This window comes from Musca vetustissima, unplaced genomic scaffold, assembly GCF_032173495.1.
Source record: "Musca vetustissima isolate MV318-11 ecotype Yass unplaced genomic scaffold, APGP_CSIRO_Mvet_v1 utg17337, whole genome shotgun sequence".
NCBI classification, from domain to species: Eukaryota; Metazoa; Arthropoda; class Insecta; order Diptera; family Muscidae; genus Musca; species Musca vetustissima.
The window spans coordinates 42,219-69,546 of NW_026880320.1; the positions used below are offsets into that span (position 1 = coordinate 42,219).

Below are 27,328 nucleotides of genomic sequence, written 5' to 3' on the forward strand. Positions count from 1 at the left end.
ACACATACGCTATGGAATTGACGTTTGAAATTGAGTGGATTTAGCAGCCAAAGCGCGCTCTAAGAGGACATACACCAAAATGATGATCACTTTATAGACTTTTTATTCTACCGCTGCTGTTTAATTTGTTTTGAAGAATTGGCATTTTAACTAATTTTCCGTTCTAAATTAGTTTTTTTACTATTAAAAAAATAAAGAAAAGAACAATAATAACCTAACCTAACATTAGTAGATTTGTAGGAATAAAATCCTGTCTTTAAAATAGTTACTGCAACAAATATGCAATCTTGTTTAATAGTGTGTACCCTACATCAAGGTTACATTTACACGGAATGCGTTTTAATTAAACGGTCAAATTAATTGGCATTAATATTGTATGTAAAAATATAAATTATAAGAAAATTTATAGAACGAGAAGCTGGTAGCAATGTGAAGAAGCTATGTGAAGAATATATTGAAGAGGGCAAGATTTGGTATGTTGCCGTACGGCAAGAATCAACTAATTTGTACTATTTTTTTTCGATGTCCTAAGGGAAATATTGTTATTGTATTAAAAACTGGTAGATTCTTGCCGACCAATTATTAGGTTTTCGATTTTTCGGTTTAGAAATATACAAGAAATGGGCTAGAATATCATATCCATTATTACAAGGTTGGGCATAGCTACATTCTGATTACAATTCTTTTCTCAAAGTGCCCTGTTCTATCAAAATCAAAATACATATTTGTTTTGTTCCTGAACTTTCCCTTTAAGATATCGGAAAATGGTCAGAACAGATCATTTGTCAAATAAATTAAGATATTTAATTGATATTAAAAGCCACTACTTACCGAGTTGTTTTTTGTTATTCAACTTAAGTTGTCCTACTGTGTATTCTTGTACATGGGCCCAACTAAAAATATTTTAAATGCAAAATGTCTTTATTTTGGCCCATTCTGTAAGGATTCTTTATTCTATATAGTCGTTTTAGACCCCATAAAATATATGAATATCCATATGCTAATACTTGCTATTTAGTTTGTCATTTTTATTACTGTCGTAAAATGTTGTAAAAAGGATTTTTATTAATAAAAATAAATAAGTTGAATATTTTATGCGCGCCACCAGTGTATATTAAATATGTCATTCCGTTTGCAAAACCTCGAAATAGTCATCGGAACTCCATAAAGAATACTTTTATTCTTGATAAGAATAAACTTCTAATTCGAATTATTCATGTTGAACTCACGATAGAGTATGCAATATTTGGGATAAAGGATGTTTGACACACGAAAATATATCGGTCCAAGTTATATGGTAGACCCCCTATATTCAAAATATTCGGTATTTTAGGGATTTTTGGCATGTTTTTCAACCGTTATTTTGAGTTCTCATTGGGTAACACATATTTCTGTCAAAAGTTATCCAGATTGGTCCACCTTTTGCGGTAACTCCCATACAACGATACCTCCCGAATTTCGTATTTTGAGGAGTATAGACACTTTTTCAACAAAATTGACTGTAATTTTATTATTTTGGGTTTGGAATACTGTATTACCCTTTCTACCAAAAATGATCAATATTGGCCCATTTTATGGGACAGCCCCCATATGACGGTAACTCCCAAATTTCCGAATTTTGAGCATGTTTCCCTTTGAATTAGATCTACCATAATCTACCACATTTCGAAATTTTGGGCACGTTTTCATCCGAATTGTTAATGTAAATTTAGATATTTTAAATGTCCGCCTCATGGTGGAGGTTATAAAAAGTAGTACTAAAGATATCTTGAAGATCATTTAATAATTTAATAACATTATTTGCATACAAGGCCTTTAAAAATTTAATAAATAAATCAATACAAATATTTCCTAAAATCTATCTCACTTTATTTAGCTACATATAACATTTTACAAAAATTTTGGTTGATGTTTTATATTTTCCAAGTCAAGCATATGATTATTTCTTGGCGTTCCATCATTTCTCGCCAATGGCGATTGCGGCAAGCGATTACCAGCACTACCAAGTTGATGCTGCTGTTGATACGGTGAACATGCTTTGGGTGTTGCATACACTGCATTCTGTCTCTGTTGTATAGGTGACCTTGATGGCGTGCCAAACTGTTGTTGTACATTCATGGCTGGAGTACAATTAGCAGCTTCGCGGGGATTCTCATTTTCACAATCTTCAATATGATCTTCGGGTAGTAGGCGATATTTTTTCAAATATTTATATGATGCATTTGATATATCTGATGGTCCACGTTCAAAATTGTCTATGTTACGAAGGGGTGCTGCAGGAGTTATAGCTTCTGGAATTGGTTTTTGTGTAGGACAACCCATATTTAGATCTTTTAAAAGTTCGGCAAGTTTTTCGTTGGGTAAATATTTTAAGGCCAGCTCATTCATCATTAAACTTTTGTCGGTCGATGGTTTGGGTAATAAAGCAGCCAACTGTGGATTGCTCCATTCGGGATAATTTGTGGTAGATTGTGTTTTGGGCATGGAAATCGCGGGAGCTGCCTCTGGTTGTTGATATTCTTGTAGACGATTTGATTGTGGTGAATTTGGACGATATGTAGTCGATTGTGCCATAGGCTTGCCCTTTGGGGTTTGTAAAACATTTGGACTTTGTTTCAATTGTTGTACAATTCTGTTTGTTGCCACCGCCGGAAGTGGAGTATGACCATTTGTGATGGGAGAACCTTCTTTTATTTCAGTATTCACCTGTATTCCAATATCTTTACAATCTGTATTGGGTGTCCTATTGAATTGTGAACATAAAAACTTTTCCATCAATTGGGCCAGGCAATGCTGTTCGTGTCTAAGTTCTTGTACCATTTGTTTCAGATCGTCAACATCTTGTTTTGTGGCAATATTGCTGGGCACACCTAGTGGGGGAGGGGAAGAAGCCATGGCATCCGTTTGTGTACCCGCACAAATTGTCAAAACATCTCGGGGACTGTGGTAGTTTGGTGGAATCTGTGGCATATCCATTGACCTTCTATAGGCAGACTGGAGTTGCTGAGTTGTTGGTTGATATACACCACAGTTATCCATACTCTTACGATACGTTGTAGGATTGGTTCCAGCCATACCATTACTAATCATGTACACATTTGAATTTTCATTTGTGTTTGGCGCCGAGGAGTAGGCGTTGCCCATATATCCATTGGTGGAGGTTGCTGGCATTACTTGATTTACCTGAGATCTCAGAGGATAAACGGAATTCAAACCTCCTTGCATTTGATTATTATTGCTGCTTACAGCATCTGCACGACTTGTTGCCACTTCGGGACCCATTGCCAGGGATGGGGGAAATGTCACTTTTGGTAACATTTGCTTTTTCCATGCTGCATATGATGTAGTCTGTTGTTGTGGCTGTTGCATAGTTGGAGGTTGTGTTTGGTGTTGTTGCATATTATTGGTCGCCTGTTGTTGTCCAAAAAGTATTGAAACTTCTGGTACTTGTGGACGAACTAAAGGTTCATTGGCGCCTATTGATGAACCACTGGGTTTTGGTGCCATTCTCGGCAGCATATCCTCCGTTTCGGGTTGGTACATGTTTGATTGTGTGTCTCGAACTTATTGCACTCGTATGAGGGGCTTTATTTAATTTATTTCTATACAATTTTCTACATAAACGAAGTTATTTCAATATTTAAAAACAAATTTAATTGCTGTGGTGAGTTTTGTTTGTTTGGCAATTGGTTTGTTTTTCTTTGTTGCTGTAATCGTAAATACAGAGTTAGTGGAACGTAATTTGACGTTACGTTCCGTGTGATAATGCAACACATCTCAAAGTAGGGATATATAGTATCGTTACTGAAACATGAAGAATTTTAAGGCTTGGTGGGGCAATTAGAGAAATAGTCACATTCAGTGGGTCTAAAGAGAGGGTTTCGGAGGAAATGTCCTAGCGCCCTATAAATAACCAAACATATGAGTTCCTAGCATAGTACAACCATGGTATAATTATTACAAGGTAGGGCACAGCTACCAACTGATTACAATTTTTTTCTCAAGGTGGCCTGTTCCATCAAATCAAATAACAAATTTTGTGTGTGTAATGTTTTGAATATTATGTCAAATATAAAATAAAATAATATATTCAAATTTATGTGAAAATTTTTTAATATATAACGAAAAACTTTGTTATGGAAAACAAACATGAAAGGTTATGCATTTTTTCCATAATCCAGTATGCAGTTTTGGTGAAAAAATGAAATGTTTGTTTAATCTATAAGCCACACATAAGTAATTTACTCTCCAACTTGTATTATTGCATGTAGTAAAAAATCAATTTTCAAAAAATTAAATTTGTCAAATATAAAATAAATATACACAACAGGTTGTTGTGTTTATGTGACATTTTTTCAATATATAACGAAAAACGAGAAAAATGAATGAAAGGTTAAGATTTCTTTCCATAATCCATTATGAAATGCCATGAAATGTTTGTTTAATTCATAAAAAAGTAATAACTTTCAGCCGAACGCTGTAAAACATAATTTTCAATTAAATTTGAATATACAGTGAGGGTAATAAGTATTTTGCGTCAGTACAAATGTAACAAAATTCCAATACATTCGCATAAAGCCAGCATTCTAAGGATTTAAAATGAATTATGAATGATGTAATATGTTTGTGGACATATTTAGATCGTATTTCTGCAAGAATCACTGCGAAAGATCTATTGGTCTCGAAGATATCTGCCAAAATCTAAACCAACCAAAAAATGTTTATCAACAAAAAGTATTTTGCTTTTTATTATTTTAGAAAAATCATTACATTGAACATAGTTTGGTCTTTTTATAGTTACCATTACGGTTAACCACACAATGAGAGTATTTAATATAGTCGTCGCGACTTTAAAACATCCCAAATATGTTTAGAATAATAAAAAGGAGGTTTTACAAAATATAACGCGAGGACAGTACCTTAAAAATTATTTCCCCAGTGAAAGGGGTTGTAATTTCTGGTACCGGGTTCTTGTTGGGTGAACAATGACTTTGCACGAAATTTCCAATCCAATATTTCCCAATCATCATTTTTGGTTTTGAAAGGTTTTAACCGCATTTTTCACCGAAGTAGCTGTAATTCATTATGGTGGTTTCTTGGAGAGTGAAAATATCTTTGCAGAACATTTTCTATATAGGCAATTTTTTAGATATAACTATGGTACCATAATACATGGCAGGAAAGCTTGAAGTTTATAAAAAAGGAACTATGTAGGTATTGGCTTCTTCTGTCATAGTATTTCTAATTTTTGGGTATTTGACGTTTTTAGACACTAACATGGTATAATTATTACAAGGTAGGGCACAGCTACCAACTGATTACAATTTTTTCTCAAGGTGGCTTGTTCCATCAAATCAAAATACATATTTTGTGTATGTGTGTGTATTGTTTTGAATACAATGTCAAATAAATTCAAAATATTGAAAAATATTCAAGTTTAATTGAAATGAAAATTATGTGTTTAACATGTTCGTCTGGAAGTAATTACTTTGTTATGGATGAAACGAATATTTGATGGTATTCCCTACTGGTTTTTGGGAAGAAATCATAACCTTTCATTCATTTTTCGCGTTTTTAGTTTTGTGTTAAAAAAATGTCAAATAAATACAAACACTTGTTGCGTATATTTATTTTATTTTTGGCAGAAGAAGCCACACGTGCATAGTTGTTTTTTTGTTATTCACCTCAAGCTGTCCTACCTTGTATTATTGTACCATGGACACTACACTGAATTTTTCAGAATTCTCTTTTTTTTGTTTTTTATTTTTAATACTACGAAAAAACATATATCGATATTAATACTGTTTGACATGGAGATTTTTGTCCCCAAGATTAAAAAAAGTACTATATATATCGATGTAGATCGTTATTCCTAGTAGAGACGACTGGAACCGAAATAACCCTCCTCTGGACGGTCTGGCTTTCTATACATACTGATCCAAGATGGAAGAATGTACAGGGGCTGACGTCTACTGTGAAAGGCTAGGCCTTGAGTTAACTTACAAGCTGGATTGCTACTGTAGTGTTTTCCAAGCAATATCCAGCAATATTTCATGTAATCTTTGAAATCTTTGCAATTTGCAATTTGGAATAGATAAAAAGTCTGGATGCAGAGGTCGTTGAACCAGTGACTATCTTCGTGGATAGTAAAGCGGCTCTTAAAGCCATCAAATCTTTTTATATAAAATCTGAGGCCAGCTTGTTACATCAAGTGCAAAACAGCTTTGTAAGAACTTACTTACAACTATCGGCTGTGTTGGGTACCAGGAAACCGTGACATCTTGGGTAATGAAAGAGCAACGAATTAGTTAGACGAGGATCTCAATCCACAGATCTAGCAATTGATGCTAGCCTATGAACTTTGGCACAACGAACCTAGGTGCATTGTGTCAAGATCCATTTGGCCGACTCTGTCTACCAAAAGGACACACTCATTGTTGAACCTGAGCAACGCTGAAATAAGAGTAATAACAGGAATCATTACTGGTCATTGCAATATCAGGGCCTTTACTAGTAACTGGGATCATGATGCAACTGATTACTGTAGACTCTGCGTTGACGAAGAGGAGACGGAGACAATTGAGCATCTTCTGTATCACTGCCCAGCCCTGGCTTACAGGCGGCACAGACTACTGGGTGCTCATTTTCCACCGAGTCTTAGCTTCTTCTCAACAACTGAACCTGTTCTAATCTACAGCATAATTAGAAACCTAAAGTGGTTGGGAAGGTACAACCTTGGCACGTAATATATCTTCTGTCCGATCTCTATAGCCATCGATACTATTTATAACTTACCTTCTTATATTTTCTTGTAAAATTCTCATTTCTCTTTATTTCCCCATTCTTCTCTCCCCTATAGATCTCTCCTTATCACTTTTCTTTTTGTGGATGATCACAATGGACCTGACAGTTTCAGAGTGCTGCAGCCACACAAGTGACTGCACACCCCCAAACCTAACCTAGTGAGATTATAGCAGAAAGATGTGCGGAAATGATTAAATTCCTACTTGTTTCCTGATAAAGAATGTGTGTACTATCGAAACCGTTTGCAGCGTACGTCCGCAATACATTACGAATACGTTTACGTTCCCATAACTGTACGATTACTCATATCAGAAAAATGAGACTTCGCTACAGCAGTTGTCAAAATCATATGTTTCCACCAATAAAAAATAAATAAAAAAATCATCGTGAAGTTAGGCGTAATAAAGTGATTTCTATAAGAATTTCAAGACAATTTGTTTGAATTTGAAATTAAATAGACCGTTTTATTTATTTAAAATATTTCATTAATATCGAAATATTTATTAAACCAAAATTAATAATAATGGCTGGTAGGTAGCATAGCATGCCACATGGCATGCCCGACTAACCTCGTGGTTGATGAATAACAAGTTTTTGTTTAATAACAAATTTGTATTCCTTTTATAGAAGATGAAACGGTTGATTTTATAGAAAACAATGGGACAGAGGATTGTTGGTATACCACCTATGAGAATTTGGGATATGAAACAACAGAGGCAAATATCAATGAGAGCGGTGAATTCCTTGCTGGCGTCGAAGAGGCAAATAAACAGTATTCACAATTGAATGATTTCCATGTACTTGTGGAATGTGAAAGGTCAGCAGTAGCAGTAGCTGCTGAAGAGGAGGGTGGAGATCAACATGTTGAACATATTCTACCCGATTATGGACCCTCAGAAGATATTACCAATGAGGATTTGTCTAAACATAATTTAGTAATGAAAGAAATCATCACGGAACAGGGTCTTATAAAGGAATGCTACTTCTGTCATGAATGTTGTTCGGAATATAGGGATATTAATGATTTCCTACAACAACATCCCGGTATTGAATTGTTAAACGAAAAACCCGCAGAAGAAGATGATGCTGATGATGATCATGTTATAGAAGATATTGTGGAGCAACATGAACAATTTGTTGCCGTTGAACAACAATCTGAAATTCTACAAAACGAAGAACAAACTCAGGATAAATTATGGGAATTAGTTGAAAATATTGTAGAGCATGGTGAAGATAATAAAGATGCCAATGATGTTGTTTTTGTGCCAGCTGCTGCTGATGATGATGAAAATGATGATTCGACTATGTCGGATTTAATACAGTTGAATAGACAACCTCAAAAGCATGCTGATCCTGTGTCAAATGAGACCAATGCGAATAATGTTCTGGATATAAAAAGTGAACATTATTTCTGTTATGAATGCCATCAGTTATTTAGCGATTTGAAATCCGCGGAAGAACATGATTGTGGTAATACTAAAGTAAATGAAGACGCAGAAAGTCCTGCGGCGGAGGAGGATCTACCACAGGAAGAAAAAGATGATTTAATTTGCAGTTATTGTCAAAAAATGTGTTCATCACTTGATGAGCTAATTAATCATATGACCAATTGTGAACAAAATGTAAGAAAATTTATTTTTGTTTGATTTTTTTATCATTTCTAAAAATTTGTTTGTTTGTCTTTCTAGGATTTAATTCCCTTAAAGACAAATGGCCAAGAATTATTTACCTGTGATATATGCCAGAAAAGTTATCCAAATTTGCGTTCTTTGTATAACCACCAGAGGCTACATAAACGTGTTAAAGAAGGTGCTGTTCCCCCAAAGCCGGTTAAATGTGAAATTTGCAATACCATCTTTCGAACACCGAAAAATTTAAAGTAAGTAAAAAATTTATTTCAAATGTTGAAATGGATGTTAGGAAAATAAAGGAAAATAGGACTTTATAAAAGCTTTTGGTATTTATAAAGACCCGTGGTCTCTATACAGACCAATGGCTCTTTATGAAGACCCGTGGTCTCCTTACAGATCAATTGGTCTTTATAAAGACCATTTGATCTTTATAAACTCCTTGGTTCTTTATAAAGGCCTGCCATATATGGCTTCATACATTTTACAATTTTTTTTTATAATTTTCAATTACATCTATTATAGATTGCACATGAAAATGCACAATGATCCTTCCGTGAAATCAATACAAGAAGCCCTGCCAGCTGGAGCTCTACCCGAATATAATGAACTGAATCAATTCTTTTGTGAAATTTGTAATAAAAGGTAAGCTGCAAATTTCTTTTATCCAAGAAATATAAATTAAATCACTTCTCAATCTATATTACAGTTTTGATCAACGCCTCTTGGGTATCCACAAAAATATGCATCAAAATATTGAGGAGTATAATTGTAGCAAATGCAATAAGCAATTTTATAATATACGAGACTATGAAATGCATATGCAAATGCATTATGAAACCAAAAACAATAACAGCAACAACAACAATCATGTGACGGCGGCAACATCAAACCCCCCAACATCATCTGATATAGTTGGTAGCGGAGAAATCTCCCAAAATCCAAATAAAAAACATGCCTGTCAATATTGTGGCAAAGAATTTCAACGGCCGTATGAAAAGGTGAAACATGAACGGGTGCATACTGGCGAAAAACCCTATAATTGTGAAGTATGCGGCAAGTCGTTTCGTGTCTCATATTCACTTACCCTGCATTTGCGAACACATACCGATATCCGGCCATATGTGTGTGCCATTTGTAATAAACGTTTTAAACAGCAATCGGTTTATGTACATCATTTGAAAACCCATGATACTGAGCGCCAATATAAATGTGAGGAGTGTGGCAAAGGTTTTCGTACCTCTGTCCAATTGTGTGGTCATCGGAATAGTCACAAGAAACCATTTAATTGTACCGAATGTAATCGCCCGTTTTCCTCAATGTATGCGGTTAAGGTGCATATGAAAACGCACAGTAAAAATAACAAGGCCAATAAAAATCTTAGTAATCGTTGTGATTTATGTGGTGCATCGTATGCACGATTGTTTGCTCTACGTATACATATGAAAGAACAACATGGCATAGAAATGGATTCATCGATGGCAGATTCTGAATCCTCCTCATCGCCCGCGAATAAAAAATATAAAACAACAGTATCGGGAAATGCCAAAACATCGTCTAATAATAATAATATGGATTTTATAGATGGCGATGATGATGATGGTAATAGTAATGAATTATCGAATCAGCATGATGCAGATTTGGATGAAACAGAAGCGGCCACACAAACCATTATGCCAAAAGAAGATGTATGTGTGATTTTTACTTATGTGTTTTATTTTGCTGTATAAAATTAAGTTATCTTTCTTTTTTTCAGATAATCGTTGACAATGCATCCGAACAAATAATAATGGAATGGTTTCAATAGTATGGAATTTTATTTATATGTGTATATAATTTAATAATTTAGAATATTTTTTATATAAGTATTCTTTTTTTTAGTTGCTAAGTAAAATGTAAATATGAAGTGGTTTATATAAATAATATGAATGTTTATAGTACAAAACAAATGAAATAAATTTATTATAAACAAAAATTCTCTATTATTATTAAATAAAGTAAATATCAAATTTATCATTGAAAGAAGGTCGAACATTGAAATTTATGAGACTCGATTCTGATTTAGATACAGGTCCCAATCATATTTTGGTCCGATTTCATGTAAATACCAAACATTTAACGTTTGTCCGACTGAATAGAATGACTTGTCTCAGTTTTGCTTTAAATCGGTTCAGATTTAGATATAGGTCCCACATATATTCGACCGATGTCATGTCGAAGACGCTAAAATTATTGACTCAAAATTTTGCACAGCTTGCCGAATTGAATATCGAATGATGAGTGTTATATTTGATTTAAATCGTTTCACATAAGATCTAATATACTTAGAATAATCCTTAGAAAATTATTATAATGATTGGTCCTTGGAAAAATATTCTTTTAAAAATAAAACGTTTCTATTGGTCCTTAAAACATATTCTTTTATTCGTGTATTGAGTTTTAAATTTGTATAATTGTTTTTTCGTCTGCGTATACACTAATTCACAATTGCGACGAGCACCTACAACAAACTTAAATTCAATAATTTCACCCATTCTTTTCTTTTAACTTCAATTTTTTCCAAGTAGCTTCCGCCGGAGTTTGAGGGTTTTCTCTGAAAGTCCTTTTCATTCTGATTACAACCAAATATTATTTTTGTGGAAAACTTCATACTTTGAAGTTCTTTTAATTTCAAGTAGCAATTAGCAGGCCTTCGACCGAAGTTTAAGGGTTTCTCCTACCTACAAATGGAAAATTGGCCTACGCGAGATTAATTTTCTATCAATATAAAATGTTGGCTAAGTAGACGGTCTTCGGTCGTCTACTTAAAAAATTCTCCTATAGACTGGACTCCGCGATCTGATTTTTTTTAATTTCAAATTTTAGCACAACCCTTAATCTCCCCATAAGACGAGCAAATGAAAATCAAAAGGGCTTACTTTCAAAATTTTGGAACCCTATACCACCGGAAGTATGAAGTTATCCCCAAAAAAATTAATGTGACTTTAATCAGTATAAAACAATTATAGCTAGTAATAATTCAAACGTTTCAAACAGAGTGGGCTAGTGGATCTAATAACTTCAGGCTCTTATTTTCATAGATAGACGTCATTATCTAAGGGTCTTGGTTCCAATGTAATGCTGCGCAAGCATGGGACCTGGTGCTCTTGTTTACATGGATCAATAAGCTCGTTCTCTGTGTTCTCTTTTAGCAAGTCATTTCATATGGGCGTTTCTCATTTATTCTCCGAGTATTATCTCTGCGCACCCCTATTCCAATGCAATATTGAATTTGCCATTTAGTCAAAGATGATACGTTGACATTTAAGTATCCCCAAAATATCGATCGATTAATGACAATCTCGATAACATATGCGTTATCGCCCATCACTAGGTAAACAATGGAATTTAGTTGTTCTACAGTGGCGCTATATTTATTTATAAAATTTAATTAAATTGTTGAAACATAAAAATTGAAACCTCAAGAACTCGTAAGTATTAAAGCAAAAGTAATTTCATATTGTATAGAATTTGATTGGGAACAAATGCACTTTACGGACACCTCTCAGACCATAGGTAGCCCTTCTGATGCTGATTACAGCAACATAATTTTTTTCGGGGGGAAATCAGTACTTCCCGTGATATGGGGTTCCAAAGTTCAAAAAATATCCCCACTTTTTATTGAATATATTTAAGAATACCACTCCGAAACGTTTAAATTTCTTACAACACATAGTCCTTTTGGACCTGATTACAACCACATAATTTTTTTTTTTGGGAGAACTTCGGAAATATGGGGTATCAAAATGTAATAAAAACCTACATTTTTTACCCTTACTTATTATCCGACAACAAATTGAGTTAAATTTCAATTTTTTCGGAATAGCCGGCCTTCGGCCGGGGATTTAAGACTTTCTCCTATGGACAGGTGGAAAATTGGGCTACGCGAGCAAAATTCTCTTTTAATTTCAATTTTTTCTAAATAGCCGGCCTTCGGCCGGGGATTTAAGACTTTCTCCTATGGACAGGTGGAAAATTGGACACGCGAGCAGAATTCTCTTTTAATTTCAATTTTTTTTAAACAGCCGGCCTTCGGTCGGGGATTTAAGACTATCTCCTATGGACAGGTGGAAAATTGAGCTACGGGAGCGGAATTCTCTTTTAATTTCTATTTCTTTTTTAAAAGTTATACATGATTGTATAAAATTAAAAGCATATTTAATAAGTTTCATTACTAAATCCCCGGCCCCAGCCTATTTTTTCCAAACCCAATTTCTCAAAAAAGTATGGACTTCCTCCCATATAGTAACATATTTATGTAATCAGGTAAATTATGCATACCTCTGCTGATCCAGAACAATCCAAGTGTCCCTAAAGGAAAAAATCCTTAAATCAAACAAATAACAATATAAGCTTTTTTTTAAATTTTGGAACTCCATATTTCCGGAAGTACGAAGTTCCCCCAAAAAAAAAATATGTGGTTGTAATCAGCTCCAAAAGGACTATGTGTTGTAAAAAAACTAAACGTTTCGGAGTGGTATTCTTAAATATGTTTAATAAAAAGTGGGGGTTTTTTTTGAACTTTGGAACCCCATATCTCTGGAAGTACTGATTTCCCCCAGTTCTGATTGCTGTAATCAGCATCAGAAGGGCTACCTATGATAAAAATTTCAAAATGATCTGAGAGGTGTCCGTAAAGTGCATTTAAGCCTTTGATTGGTTTATTTGGAGGTTATAGAATCAGTCAAAAGAATACAGTGGCTTAATACAAATATGAACTGCAAAGGAAATATGTGGAAATAAATGTTGAAGTAATGATTTATTATGGTTGATCTCGAATAGAGGATTGGAGACCCATGATGGTTAAACTCAAAATATATGTTAACCTTTAGACTATAGGTAGCACAGAGTTTGATTGGGAACGACTCTAGTTTAGTAAAAACGACCCGATTTTTTGAACATTTTTCCAGAGGTAGGTATTTTGACCCTAATTATGGGATGTTTTTTTTTCTTGGGGGACGTACCCGGTTACCCGGTTATTTGACCCGAAAGTTCGGGTACGGGTACCCGGTTATACCCGGTTCTACGGTTCCGATTAATACAAAATGGGTATCATTTTAAAGGTTATACCTTTCCAATGAGTGGTGATATGATAGGGTTATCTCAAACCGTTTTGGAGATACTGCCAAAAAATTTGGATTTTGGACCCCTATTTTTTTGAAAAACTTTATACTTTTTTATACTTTTATACTTTTTTTCTTGATCAGACAGACCTTCGACTAAGGTAAAAGACTTCTATAGATAGATGCCAATTCTGCCTACGCGATAAATAGAAGAGTTTTTCAAAAAGTATGTACTTTCTGAAATATGAACCCCCATAATTCCAGTGACCATTGTATTATCTATTTTTTTAATTAACTACGAAAATATAGGTACATATCATTTAGACTGGTGTCGACATCTGTCCATAGGGGTAATATTAAATCCCTGGTCGAATACCGGCTACATCTAAAAACTCTTCTATTTTCTATAATCATGTTATACTCCATATAAAGGTACGGCACCAAGGATTTAACCTCATTTTCCATCCGAAGTGGCTGTAATAATAGAATCCGTGTTCTAAGAGAGATGGTATCATACATTTATGAAAAAGGTGATCAATATAGATCCATGTTTTGACATAGAACCCACCCCTTTGTCGCCATTTTGACAGTTTAATCCGCATTTCCCCCCAAAATTACGAGTTCTTGTTGTTTACAAAACTTATTTGAGAATATTTGTAATATAGGGCCTGGTTTTGACATAGGGATTTTCAAGTATTTTTCTTTAAACTAAGTGATATCTGATACTAAGTACTAATTATTATATTGTATTGTAGGTCCCTTCCGGTATATAATAAACAAATATGGTGACTACTTCTAATGCAAAGCTCTCCAGCGATGAACTTTCGGAATTGTGTGACAATGCCGTTCATTATATATCAACACAGGTTGATTCGAAAACCACTTCGGAGGAAATTGAGGAATTTTGTAAAACCGTATTATATTTATATGAATATGTATCCTTAAATAATTCTAATTATTATTCGCCACATTCAATGGAGTATAAGTTAAACTATAGAATTAATAACATATTATTACCAGCAGTGCTGGGTAGTGTTGAAAATGAACAATATTCCATACATAGGGCTGTAATTATAGATAACATAATGCGAAATTTCCAAAAAACAAGTCACACTAAACTAAGTCCTAATTTACAAACGATTAATAATATCAATGAAAATAATAGCAAACTTTATGCCATAATAACACGTTTATTTTTATTACAGCCTTCAGAATTTAATATTGCCTTTAAGCGGATAATCTCCACTATAGGTTTTAATATACTGGGTTATATCTTTTGTGAAGCGTCACATGGTGTATTTTACGAGAAATGTGCCATACTTGAAGAAATTTTATGTAACTTAATTGCGGAGAAAAACAATGAAGCATCGCTTGTTAATTTTATGAATTCAATGTTTAGTTGTGTTTCGAATTCCCGTAAGGGAAAGTTATTATATAAACAATGTTTGCAGAATAGATATTTTCATAAAAGTGTTATGCTATTTTTTTCTATGAAGCTCCGGGACCTCAAACTGGAGGGGGTAGTAAATAATAATGTGGCGAATCATAAATTGCGGAATTATTCGTTGGAAAATCTTCTATATACATTTCTGTATACAATGCAAGAAACTACTAATGAAACATCGGATATTGATTCCCATTTGTTGCCACTAAGAGATTATATTGAATTTATATTTGAATAATATTAAAATTTTTAAAATATTTTTTTTTTATTATATATGTTTATGAAATGAAATTATATATATGAAATAATGTTTTATAAATAACGATTGTATATATTTAGTACAGCAATAAAAAAGTCGTTAATTTAATTAAAAATACCTAAAATCGATCGAGATATTTATTTGGAGGCTATTGTGAATTGTTTGCCACAAGGTTTTTTATCCTCTCAGGAAAGGAAATGTTAAATTACAGACACTCAAGTAGGAAAATTCGGTTAAGATCTTCAGCATATCGGAAAGTGGCGGGACTTTTATATTTGGGGTTTGTAAAGATACGGGCCAATCCCAACTGGCAAATTGCAACCACGTCATTGGGAAAATACGTCTACAACCAAAAAATATATTAAATGGGCGGTATATTTACATGAGGGTTTATGTCAAAACATGTACCTATATTTAAAATGTTCTGCGTAGAAGTGTTTTAACCCAACAAGAACCCGAAATGGTAAATTTCAGCCACTACGGCAGAAAAATCCGGCTGAAACTTCAAAATACCGTGATTTGGCGGGACTTTTATATGGGGCAGGTGTATTACAAGCCTCTTATAAAATATGGCGATCTCTGTCGTGTCGTTTCAACAGACATGGCTAAACAAATTATTCTGATCATGAAAATACAGTATGCCAATTCTTGATCAGATCGATTCGTGATCAGTGGATGAAGCTAATAGAGAAGAAATCTAAAATGAGAGGAGAGTTTTGGTCAGCCCAAGAGCAAATTGGCAAGCTTCGATCGTCATTGGAGTAGGAGCGACGAAAACTTAGACCATCGAAGCTTGTGTGCTATACGAAGGCTATAATGAAGAATTGGAGGGAAAATGACTTGACGTGGCGGAGTTACCTGCAAGAAATAGGAAGGTGGAAGTGGCTCTTAAAACAACGGAAGATGCCAATGGTTGCCTTGAAAAAAGGTTGCAGTCGTTGCAGGCAAAGAATGAAGAAGAAGTGAATAGGTTGTGGCTGCATAGAAGGCCTAGGTAGCAGGAAAATCATGTGGAAAAATAGGAAAGGAAACTTTTGGAAGAAATGACTCTTTCGAAGACTAAAAGAGCAAGAGGTGTGTAAAGAGTTATTTGAAATGGATAAACTGAGCCACATTTGTTTTTGTTGTACTGTTCTTTTATTTTGTAATAAATTTTTAATTTGGCTGATTCAAACAGATAAATAAAACAAATAGTGTTATTTCGAGCTTCTACATTTGAAAATGTTTAATAACAATGTGCGTCAAGTTTCATTTTTTTGATAATTATCGCGAAATTCCAAAAAATTATAATAGAGGGGCTAATAAGCTGATTTTCGAGTTTTGGTCTATCCTGAGACTTAGGTAAAACGTTATGGCGAACATTTTGTAGACAATTCTGACCTGCTGCTGCCGTTTTAAATGAGCTTTCAATCATTTCTGGAAGTGGGATTGAATGAGTCGGTTGAGGGTTAAATTTGTATACCAAAATATTCCCCGATATTTTATCAGTAATATTGCCGAAGACACTATATACCTAAAATGTAAGGATTTCAAGAAATCATAATTCGAAAATTGTCAAAATTCTTGAAAAGGGGGAATAACTTTCGTAAATTTTCAAAACGCCGATACACGTGTCTTCTTTTTTTGGCCCCTTTTTTCATAATCTGTTGATGCTTTCCCTGTAGCACCTGAAGTGATCCAAAAATGTGACCATGGTTGGAATGACACGACAGATGTCATTCTATTTAAAAAAAAAAATACTATAATTTTGTTATTATTTCAATATGCTCATTTCAATTAACTTTTGTCTTTATATATTCACTCTAAATTTAATTAAACTCTAATGAATTATGACTCCTGATGATTTTATCTTTATTTTAATTAGGTGTACTCAATTCTCGATCTGAGTTTTTGTTAATTATGAATTTCACCTCCTTACTTGTAACACACCTTTATGTTCTCATTAGTCCTTCAATAAATAAAGTCGCAGCGCACGAATTCAAGCCGACTTCATTTTGTTGTTTCCTTTACAAAGTTTACGACCACAGGGGAGATAACACAAGTCCTTTAGACGTTTTAGCTTTGTGTATCTGCCATACCAATGATATATCTTGCAACGGAGCATCTACAGATTAGATGGTCGATGGTTTCACACTCTTCCTCAATAATTTACCCCATTGACGACATCCCAGTCGTTGGTAAAAGACTCAATTCTACAGTGACTTTTTTGATCCCTATGTTCTAGCTCTTTCTTTCCCTGTGGTAAAAATGAGTTAGATCAGCTTCGTGCGAACTACAAACCATCTAATGTCTGGTAGTATATCTTACGGATCATTTGATTTTTTATAATAGCCAATATGTGGTATAATATATTCCTTAAACTGCAGATCGGACAATTGTGAATTAAGTTTAGGGAACGAGTGGACAATGGACTAAATATTGTAATGTGCGGGAATCAGTGAATCTAGTAGGGGATTTCTCGTTGATGGAAGAGGAATCGGATTCGTCCATTTTGCCATCCCCTCGTTACAAATGAATTATCCTTATAAGTTATTTTTATATTCTCCTAACCTCTTAATAACATTGCCAAAAAATTCCTTGAAGCAACCAGGAAAAATAGGTTCTGAACGTTACTAGGTTCGTTTACTCAATAATTTTCACAATTTATTACAAAATGTTGTTCGTTAACCCAAAAGTCCAGTAAAAGAGGGCAAATTTGACAGATATGTTACTGAGAATTTGCTTTCCGCTTGTTACCCATTTTTTTAATAAAAATGTTGCCAAATTGTGCTGTAGTGTCTATAATTTTTTTTACTGGATGTTGTTCGTTTACTTTTGGCAATTTTCTTTCTTGAAAATGAAAAATTAATATTTACTCTCTGGAAATTCTTACTGAGTAAATGTTAATGGGAATGTAAACGAACGAACCTATTGTAACCCACTTTAAAATATAACAACGTTACCTAAAATCCAACGGGACGTATAAAAATATTCAACTTCCCCACTATGGCAAAATGTTTTGTACGGCCCTTTTACCCAAATACGTCCAGTCCATATCTCTTAGCGAGCTAAACAAAATTGAGAAATAAACATGAAAAATTATAAAATGTGTCCAATTATTTCATATTCTTATTGAAAAATTCATATTTCCTTTATGTTTTGTTTCTTTTTTTCAACAAACAAAAATACGTTCTGTTATAGTTGAATTTTTTTAACTTTGAAAATTTGAAATTTCGGTAACATTCATATAAATACATGTGTTCTACTTTTGTGGTGAAAAAGGTAGGGCTATAAAACAGAATCGAAAGGACAAACTAGACTCAATTGTCCGATGGTATCCCACTTAAATACAAAATTATAAAACTTATAACAGTTTTCTTTTCAAAATAATTTTTATTTATATAATAATAATTTACAAAATACAATTTTTCATGTGCCAAAAAAAGGTTTTCCGTTTTTTCTGCTATATGCAAGATACAAATTTGTTCTTCTTATAAGAATAAATGTTTCTTTTTCTTTACAAAATAAAATACATACATAGATTATAACTTAAAAATAAACGAATTTGGGGTTGGAAATATTTATATATAAGTATAGAATTAAATTATAATTTACAATTTCAATACACAAAAAAAAACACTCAAAAAATATAAAACAATAATAATAAAAAACACATATTATTTTTATATAAAAATTAATATAATAAAATATAGGCTAACTAAACAAAAAATAATAATGAAGAACAATATACAAATGTGTTGTTATTGTTTTGAGTTTATCTATGCTTTTGTCTGAAGCTTTTCTTTCCTCTATTGAAATCTTCACTAGCATCCATGGAGAGGAAAAATTGTGGGGAGGGGATGGAGGGAGTGGGTTTATCTTAGCTTAATATTATTTATTATTTTAGGTTAGGTTTGTACCTAATCCATTTTTGTTATTACATACATATTTACTTAACAACAATTGAACAATATATTTCAATTCATATTCTATGAATTGGTGTTATTATTAATTTAGAGATTAGCATATATATTTATATATTTAAATGGGAGTTATTTAAAATTAATGGCAATTACTTTATACAAACAAACAAAAAAATGTTTTTTTTTCATTCTTCTTTACAAATTAAGCAAAAAATTATACATATACATATATGGGAATGTGTGTGTGGGCGTGAGAAGTAATGGTGATATTATGTGACAGCATATGAGCTGGATATTTGATTCTGCATTCATTTTTCCTCGGACTTCAGCCCATGACACCACAATGTGTGGGGTATTTTTTATATAGAATCCGGGTTGTGTATATGTGTGTTTATGAAATTCCAATGATGTGAAACGAACGAGAGATTATTTTAACTAAAATTTCTTACTACAGAAATGTTGGTGTCTAAATCCTCTAAGGCATCGACAGATCAGCAGCAGGTTACATTCAGGACGACGAGCATTGTTGTGTGGACGGGGTTTTTTTCTTATGGGAGATAAGGACAATGTTGTCGCAGCAACATCAAAATGAGTATAGTTTCCAATTAACCACTAAATGGAGAAAAAAGAAAAATAAAGAGAAGAAAAAACAAATATTAATTAAAAAGTAATTTAAAGTACAAATAAAAATAATGCAAAAAAGGCAAAGGTTAAACATTTTGAATTGCTTGAAAGCAGTTGTGTTTTTTAAATGCAGTGGAATCAATCACTTTGTGTCGCTCTTGGCCAAAACATGCTTTGTGTTGCCGCCGCCGCCGTTTTCATTTTAACCATTCTGCATATCCAGTTGTTATTCAGCCACCATATTTATTTTTTTAGCAGTAGCTTTTATCCATTGCCATTCCAAAATCCATTCTCCTTTTTCCATTTTATCTTATAAAAATTTGCATAATTTTTTAAACCAGCATCCATAAAAATGTACCAATTAAATTGAATATATGTATATTAAGCATATCCTTTAGCATGAAATCCTTTTAATAATCCGTACTGTTTTGTAGTTAGTTTTGGTTTTTAGTATTTTGAACGATTGCTTTTTAAAAAGGTTGGTATGGAAATAGTTTTTTGTAATGAGACATGCCATTTAAATTTTCTTGAGGTTGTTTTTAATTCTATATGTTTTTTGTGTGTGTGCAGTGTGGAAGATATTTTGTTGCAGGATTTCCAATATTTTATTTTCCATTTCCATTTGATTTTCTATATATAGCGGGTGTGTGCATGATATGTGTGGAAGTTTTATATATGTGATAGAGATGTGAAGGAGGAAGAAGATAGCAGAAGTGAAACACCATTTTGTTGTTGTTGTTGATAGAATAGAAGTGTTGGGAGAGCATGATATAGTTGTAAATGTTTTGGTTTTTTTTTTTTTTGGTTTAGAAGGAGAAGAAGATGATGATTTTTGCATATCTTAAATGAAATTTTGTTTTCATGTTGATTTTTTCATGTGTGCATTATATGATAATGTTTTTGATTTATTGTGATAGCTTTTATGTATGATGATTTTTTGTGATACAGTAAATCTAATTTAAAGAAATGTATAAGTGTGTTTCTAAAACTGGGTTCATATCTAAATCTAATTTGATATTTTAAAAATTTTTGGGAATATATTATAGTGCCTAACTCAATTCGCAAACGAAATCAATTTTTAATAGAGTTTTTGTTAAAATCCATATAAAGAAACTGCCTGAATGTACCTCCAGAGTGAAAAAAGTTCATGTCCTTATGATAAATTCCCCAAGGATTACGGTTCCTAATAAAATATAGTAAATGAAGTTAAAATAATAAAAAGTATATTAATTTGACCATGATACGTCATTTCAGCTGTACAGGAGTTGCAACTGTTGAACAGGCCCAATCGGACTGAATGGAGCCTTCAACGTATTGTTAGAGTGATTCCATGAATAGGTTTCGTCCTTAGGCTAATTAAGTGACTTGTGAAAAATTTCATCGCAGTCGGATCATAAATGCGACCTGTACAACCCAGTACCGGCGGCAATCGTTGCTGAGATCACAAGCCACGTGTCGTTGAGATCAAGTGATTGTGATACGACTGCTCTAGGTGTGGATGCCTTGGCACCTGCAGTTGTACCTTCTACAAGGTACCCCCAAAAAATATGACAACCCGGCAATTCAAATGGAAAACGAGGTAGTGAAGACTGATGCAAATTAGTCTGGATCCTTTTCTGTCCCAATCTGTCGTCAAAGTTTGTACCATGGCATTTGGTTTTCCAAGAGAGTGTTAAAGAGAAAGTGGGAATTGTACTCTTTTTTGTGAAAAAGTACTCATTCGTCTTCGTGGGATTTACTCCAAGATTACTGTTTCCAAATTATTGGCTATGGTTTGTAAAAATTTACCACATATCAGCTCAACCACATTTTCGATATAAGCTCTGTCTGTTTACTCGATATTTGGTAACAATTTTTACCAAATGTTTTCTGTTTACCCAAGAATCCAGTAAAAGAGTGTCAAGCGAGAGAGCAAGTTTGACAGTTCAACAACAACAAACTTACTGGAGCTTACTGAAGGAATTTTATGGAGTAAGATTTTGCAAACTCAATCATTTTTGGATCAGCTGTTTTATGGCCAAACATAAAAAATATTCTAAACGCTTTTTTAATTTGCAAAGTTCAATTTCAAGTTAAGTTGTATACAAATTTCAGAAAATGGACGAAAATTCGTAAGTAATGCAAAGTTTCATTAAATTAGAAACGAATTCTTTATATTTTTAGGCAAGTTCCAGAAAGAGGGCATCGTATTGATGCAGGAAGCTTAAATGTTCCCGGGGGACATACCAAATCAATTTTTCTATTATTGTTCTTTTTATTTTTAATATTAAATGCAACACAAATAATTGGGTTCGTCCTTTGTTCGTTTCTTTATTTTGGCGCAAATCAAAATGTTTTCTTGAATCAGCTGTTTATTTGCTGAATCTTACTAAATGTTGTCTGTTTACTTTTCTCAGTATTATCGCAAAAGAGAGTCAAAACGGCTTACTCTCTGAACTAGAACTTACTGAGTAAATGTTACTGGAAATGTAACCAGACACAACTATTATTAATTACTATTTTGTTATTTATATTCGCTCTCTTAGCTGTATTTTATATATCCAAATATATAAGTGAATAAAATGAATTTATTTTATTATTATTTTACATTGAAAATTAACATTCTAATAACCTCAAATGGTATTTATGAACATTTGTTCTTTTGGACGCCTAGAAGTATGCTTTAATTTTTGGTTTTACTCTAATTGGTTCTTATCGTTATTGTGAATGATTGCTTTGCAATGAAAACAAAGGTAAAACATATTTCCACAGTAACAACCAAGGAAATGGGTCCATATTGGTCCATGTAGGATATATTATATATATATATATCCAAGCAGTAAGTCTTGCTGATGTAATTTATAACGCAAAAATGCTTTATATTTTGAATTAATCATATGAAAACATAAGCAAAACTCTTGACGATATGAGTGTGATTCAATCACAAGTCTGTTGAAGTTTCTAATAGATCTGTTAATTGGGCCTTGGGCAACGGTTAATACTCTTAAGATTAATAAAAAGTATCTGATTTTTAAATGGGGCATTACTTCAACCTAAATTTTTGTTCATAATTCTCATTTTCTAGAGGGGTTTAGACTTGTGTGTTTATACTTCCCAATTCATTTGGGGATTTATACCATTCATTAAGGGATACTAATTATGAACAAAGGGGAAAGTACACAAACATCCTGGAGTGGATACAACTAATCTGATTTCCCAATTTTTTTATATGGAAACGTACATATTTCATAAATTTGGTTTACTTTTTTGTTCATAATTCTCATTTAGTGGAGGGTTTGCCGGTTTCATAAAGGGAAACTAACTAAGGATATTGGGAAATTGTGAATGTTACACAATCAACTACTTAGATTCTATGGAAATTACATGCATTTTTGAAAGTCTAAACATTGTTTATAAATATTTGTTTTAGATTTTTCAACTAAATACATTTTGTGGCTAATAACCAATGATGTTATTTCGAAGCTAGGAAGTTTTTTTAAACTAAAATCTAATTAAAAAAATGATTGAAATATATTAAAATGAATGAAGTAATGAATAATAGTTCTACAAACGATATAGAAGGGGAAATGTAGAGGAGAATAACTAACGTTTTCTAAATAATGTTTTAGCTTGCACTATGATTTAAAAAATGGGGAAAATATTTATAACAAAAAAAAAAGTAATATTTGTTTTTGCTTACCGCTTACAAAACGGATTTGAATTTTTGATTTTTCGTTTTTTTCTGTAATGTACATAAATGCAATTAAGTGTTTGCATTTGTGTGTCTGTGTTTTTTTTTTAGAGATGAGTGTACAATTGATTTGTTTGGATATTCTTTTTTCAAAGGACCTCTTTCGTTCGTTCATTTTTTCTGTGTTCTTAAACGGCGTATTAGTTTTTGTGTTTTAATTTTGGGCCTTCTCGTTGTTGCTGTTAGAGATGTTGATGTTGTTGGATTTGTGGTAGTGGTACTTGAGTATTGTGGGTGTTGCTGTTGTGATGGTGATTTTTTATTATTAGAGCCTGTTGATGATGATGTTGCTGCTGCCGATTTTTGTTGTTGTTGATGCATTAATTTACTATAGGTTTTTTGTTGTTGTTGCTGATAGAATGATTGTGTTTGTTGTTGGTTTTGTTGCTGCGGATGATGATGATGTTGTTGTACTATCGAGGCCAAACGATTGGTATTATCACCAATATAATTTGTTACATACCCAGCTGAGGCTGGTGATGACGATGTTTGCCTCTCTGTTTCGGGTATAATTTTCAATGATTGATGTTGTTGTGAAATGAATTTATAACCATTGCCCCGTGAGGAAGTTGTGGTCGTCTTACTTGTTTTAGTATATGGATTTTTATTATGATTGTTGTTATTACTACTAATGCTACTACTACTACTGCTGCTACTGGGCGTACGTTTTAAAAAATCTGCTCCTCCGGCTGCCGTGGTATAAATACTTCTTTCGGTTTTATCCAATGTCTTGGTTTGCACATCATGTGTGGTGGTCCTGGTCAAGGTGGCTTCTGTTATTTCGTCCACATCAACATCATCATCGTTGTTGTTGTCAGTTAAGGCCTGTAGTTTTTTAATATAGGTCTCAAGTAAGCTGGGGGGATTTGACACCACCGAACGTATACCAAAATGTGGTGCTGCTGCGGCATGAGATTGTGATAGCGGCGTATCTATACCGGAGGCCGATGTTGGTGTTTTATAGTAAGTGCTTGGGGTGGGGGGTGATGCTTGCAATTGTTGTTGTTGTTGCATGGTGGTGCTAATGGGTATATTTAACTTACGTTTTTGTTTTTCAATTGTCTCATTACTTTCATCATTATCACGACCACTATCAGAATCCTCATCATCATCCTCATTGTCGTCATCATCATCATCATTATCATCATCCTCATCATTCTCGTTGTTGTTGCCCTGTTTGCTGTTCGTTGCCGCACCATTAACACTGTTGTTACTATAAATTTTAGAAGTAGGCAAAATTGTATGGCTATTGTAATTGATTGAATTCAAAGGTATTGATGTTTTTGTTGTTGTTGTTGTAGTTTTAGGTTTTGTTGTAGATCTACTACTAATGCTACTACGTCTATTACTATTATTGTTGTTGTGATTGTTGGTTTGTAAAAGCTTCACATAGTATTGAAATTGTTTGCGTAAAGTTTTGATAAAATTTGAGGTAGGTGGTGGTGTTGTTCGGGGTGTTGTTGTGGTCGTGGTGATTCTAGTGTTCATGTGTGGTGTTGTACGTATATTACGTGGTGTTGTTGTTGTTGTAATGATGTCAGAAGTGTAATGTTTTTGTTGTTGGTGTGTTATTGGCACATTATTCCGCCTAGTATCACTAATTCCTTTGAGGCTTATACTACTACTACGTATCAAGGATTTAAAATCATCATAATCATCATCGTGTTTTTGTTGTTGTAATACTGTTATTGGTTTTTTGGTCGTGGTGGTGGTAGGGGTTGTTGTTGGTTTGTTTCTTGGTGGTGTTGAGGTTGTTGTAAATATTTGTAAATTTTGCCACAATTGTGATAAATATTGATAGGTATTTAAATTGAAGATCGGTGTGGTTGATGTACGCTCTTTATTTGTATGCTCCCGATCTTTGCTCTTTAACATTGTCTCTTCATAACGATTATCATTTGGCTTGTCAATATAATTATGTTCATCAACATTAATTTTTTGCAGAGGTTTCTCTTCATCATCTGTTAAATACTCTTCATCATCATTTTCTCCAAAAGCTCGTGGAGTCTGTGGAGAAGAAGAGAGATTTTCCAGATCGCTGGAAATTTCTTCACTTTGCTCCTCCTCCCCCTCATCTTCCTCCTCATTCTCTTGATGATGATTTTTTCTTTCTATTTCTTGTAAATCTTCTGGTTCTCCTTCATCACTATTCGTATTATTTTCTTCTTCCTCCTCATCATCATTGACTTCTTCTTCATCGTTGTTTTCTTCTTCTTCTTCTTCCTCTTCATCATCATCTTCCTCTATGTCTTCTTCATCGGTTTCAGAGTCATTACTTTGGGAAGAGTCTTTGCTATCATTATCATCACCAAGAGCCTCATTCGATCTGTTTTTTTTTTATCGTGGTGAAATTTAGTGACATAGTGTGGTGAATTTGTTGTGTTGTACAGGTGGACAGTGTTGTTTTGGTGTGGAGATTTATTGTGTAGATTGTAGATGTTGTTTTTGTTGTATTTTCAATATAAATAGTTATGTAGATAGACAGGACAGACAAAAGAAAGTGTAGATTTTTGTTGGAAGATTTTTTTTTTTGATTTGTTCGGTTAATAAGAAAAGAAGAATAAGAATTTTGTGTCAATAAATAAAAATTGATTAAATATTAATTTGGTTTTTTTTTAAAGAAAATTCCACAATAATATTAATTTGCAGCATTTTTATCCTTTATGAAGAAGTGCTAGTTTTTATCTAACGCCAATTATTTTTTTGGAACACTCTACAAACTACCTGGGCTATAACCTGAATAACAAATATAAAAAAGAAAGAACTTCAAGGAACTTACTTATATCCTCTTTGACCTCCATAATTTGTTATGAGATTTGAGGCCACTGGCAGCGAAGTGCAACGGCCATCCAAACAATGCTGGAAAAAATACCAAATTCTTTACCATGATTCTTTTTTTAAAAAAAGTTCGGCTACATACCATATTATTACCACACGTTGAACCCTCGGCAGCCGGTCTATAGGCTACACAATAACCAGTTTGGGCGTCGAAACAGAACAGCTGGGCACAGACACGTTCATCCTTAAAACAGGCATAAGTGCCACGATCTCTTCGACATTGGGCATCCAGCGAGAGCAGGGTGCCTGGCAGTGAACGACCCAAGGCATTATCCTCGTGGGGAACATTGTAAAGGCAGGTGGCAGTGGCACCACTAAAAGGGGAAATATTTCATTTAAATATAATTTAAAAAAATCGAAATTTTATATATAAAAAAATGGAAAAATGTTCGTCGAAAAAAGTCTATATTTTTCTATAAAAATAGAAAAATTTTCGACGAAAAAATTTCTATAAAAAAAAATAAAAAAATTTTCAACGAAATTTTTTCTATAAAAAAATATAGAAGAATTTTTTTCTATAAAAAATATAAAAAAATAGTCGAAATATTTCTACATATTTATATAGAAACATTATTTATTTAAATATAATTTTATTTAAATATAATTAGAAAAAAATTTGAAATTTTATATAGAAAAAAAAAAATGGAAAAATGTTCGTCGTAAAAAAGTCTATATTTTTCTATAAAAAATAGAAAAATTTTCGACGAAAAAATTTCTTTAAAAAAATATACAAAAATTTTCAACGAAATTTTTTCTATAAAAAATAAAAAAAAAATTTCGTCGAAATTTTTCTAGATTTTTATATAGAAAAATTTTTGTCGTAAATTTTTCGATATTTTCATATAGAAAAAAATTCGTCGAAAAGTTTTATATATTTTTATATAGAAGAGATTTCGTCGAAAATTTGTCTATATTTTCATATAGGAAAAATTTCGTCGAAAATTTTTCTATAATTTCATATAGAAAAAATTTCGTCCAAAATTTTTCTATTATTTTA

General features: G+C 33.0%; 3 protein-coding genes across 3 annotated transcripts in view; 1 reads left to right on the top strand and 2 right to left on the bottom strand.

Annotated features, from left to right (window-relative positions):
- Positions 1-1,890: 1,890 nt before the first annotated feature.
- On the bottom strand, positions 1,891-3,568 carry LOC133325877 (uncharacterized). Its single transcript, XM_061534577.1, has one exon. The coding sequence runs from the start codon at positions 3,541-3,543 to the stop codon at positions 1,891-1,893; it is 1,653 nt and encodes a 550-aa protein (XP_061390561.1). The 5' UTR covers positions 3,544-3,568.
- A 5,574-nt stretch (positions 3,569-9,142) lies between these two features.
- Positions 9,143-10,239, top strand: LOC133325878 (zinc finger protein 723-like; the record flags this gene model as incomplete). The annotated part of the gene is made up of 2 exons (XM_061534578.1): positions 9,143-10,120; positions 10,189-10,239. Coding segments are annotated over 2 exons (1,029 nt in total), but the record flags the coding sequence as incomplete, so codon positions are not given.
- Positions 10,240-18,220: 7,981 nt separating this feature from the next.
- LOC133325879 (A disintegrin and metalloproteinase with thrombospondin motifs like) overlaps positions 18,221-27,328 on the bottom strand; it is a 160,369-nt gene continuing 151,261 nt past the window's right edge. Inside the window, exons 11-17 of the mRNA XM_061534579.1 lie at positions 26,414-26,645; positions 26,273-26,352; positions 25,274-25,639; positions 24,697-25,228; positions 24,155-24,630; positions 23,957-24,076; positions 18,221-18,284 (exon numbers count right to left, since the gene is read on the bottom strand). Coding sequence (XP_061390563.1) covers positions 18,221-18,284; positions 23,957-24,076; positions 24,155-24,630; positions 24,697-25,228; positions 25,274-25,639; positions 26,273-26,352; positions 26,414-26,645 — 1,870 coding nt within the window. The remainder of the gene's footprint in view (positions 18,285-23,956; positions 24,077-24,154; positions 24,631-24,696; positions 25,229-25,273; positions 25,640-26,272; positions 26,353-26,413; positions 26,646-27,328) is intronic.

Coding starts and splice junctions, on each gene's coding strand:
- LOC133325877 (XM_061534577.1), bottom strand. CDS start 3,543: ATGTACCAACCCGAAACGGAGGATATGCTGCCGAGAATGGCACCAAAA.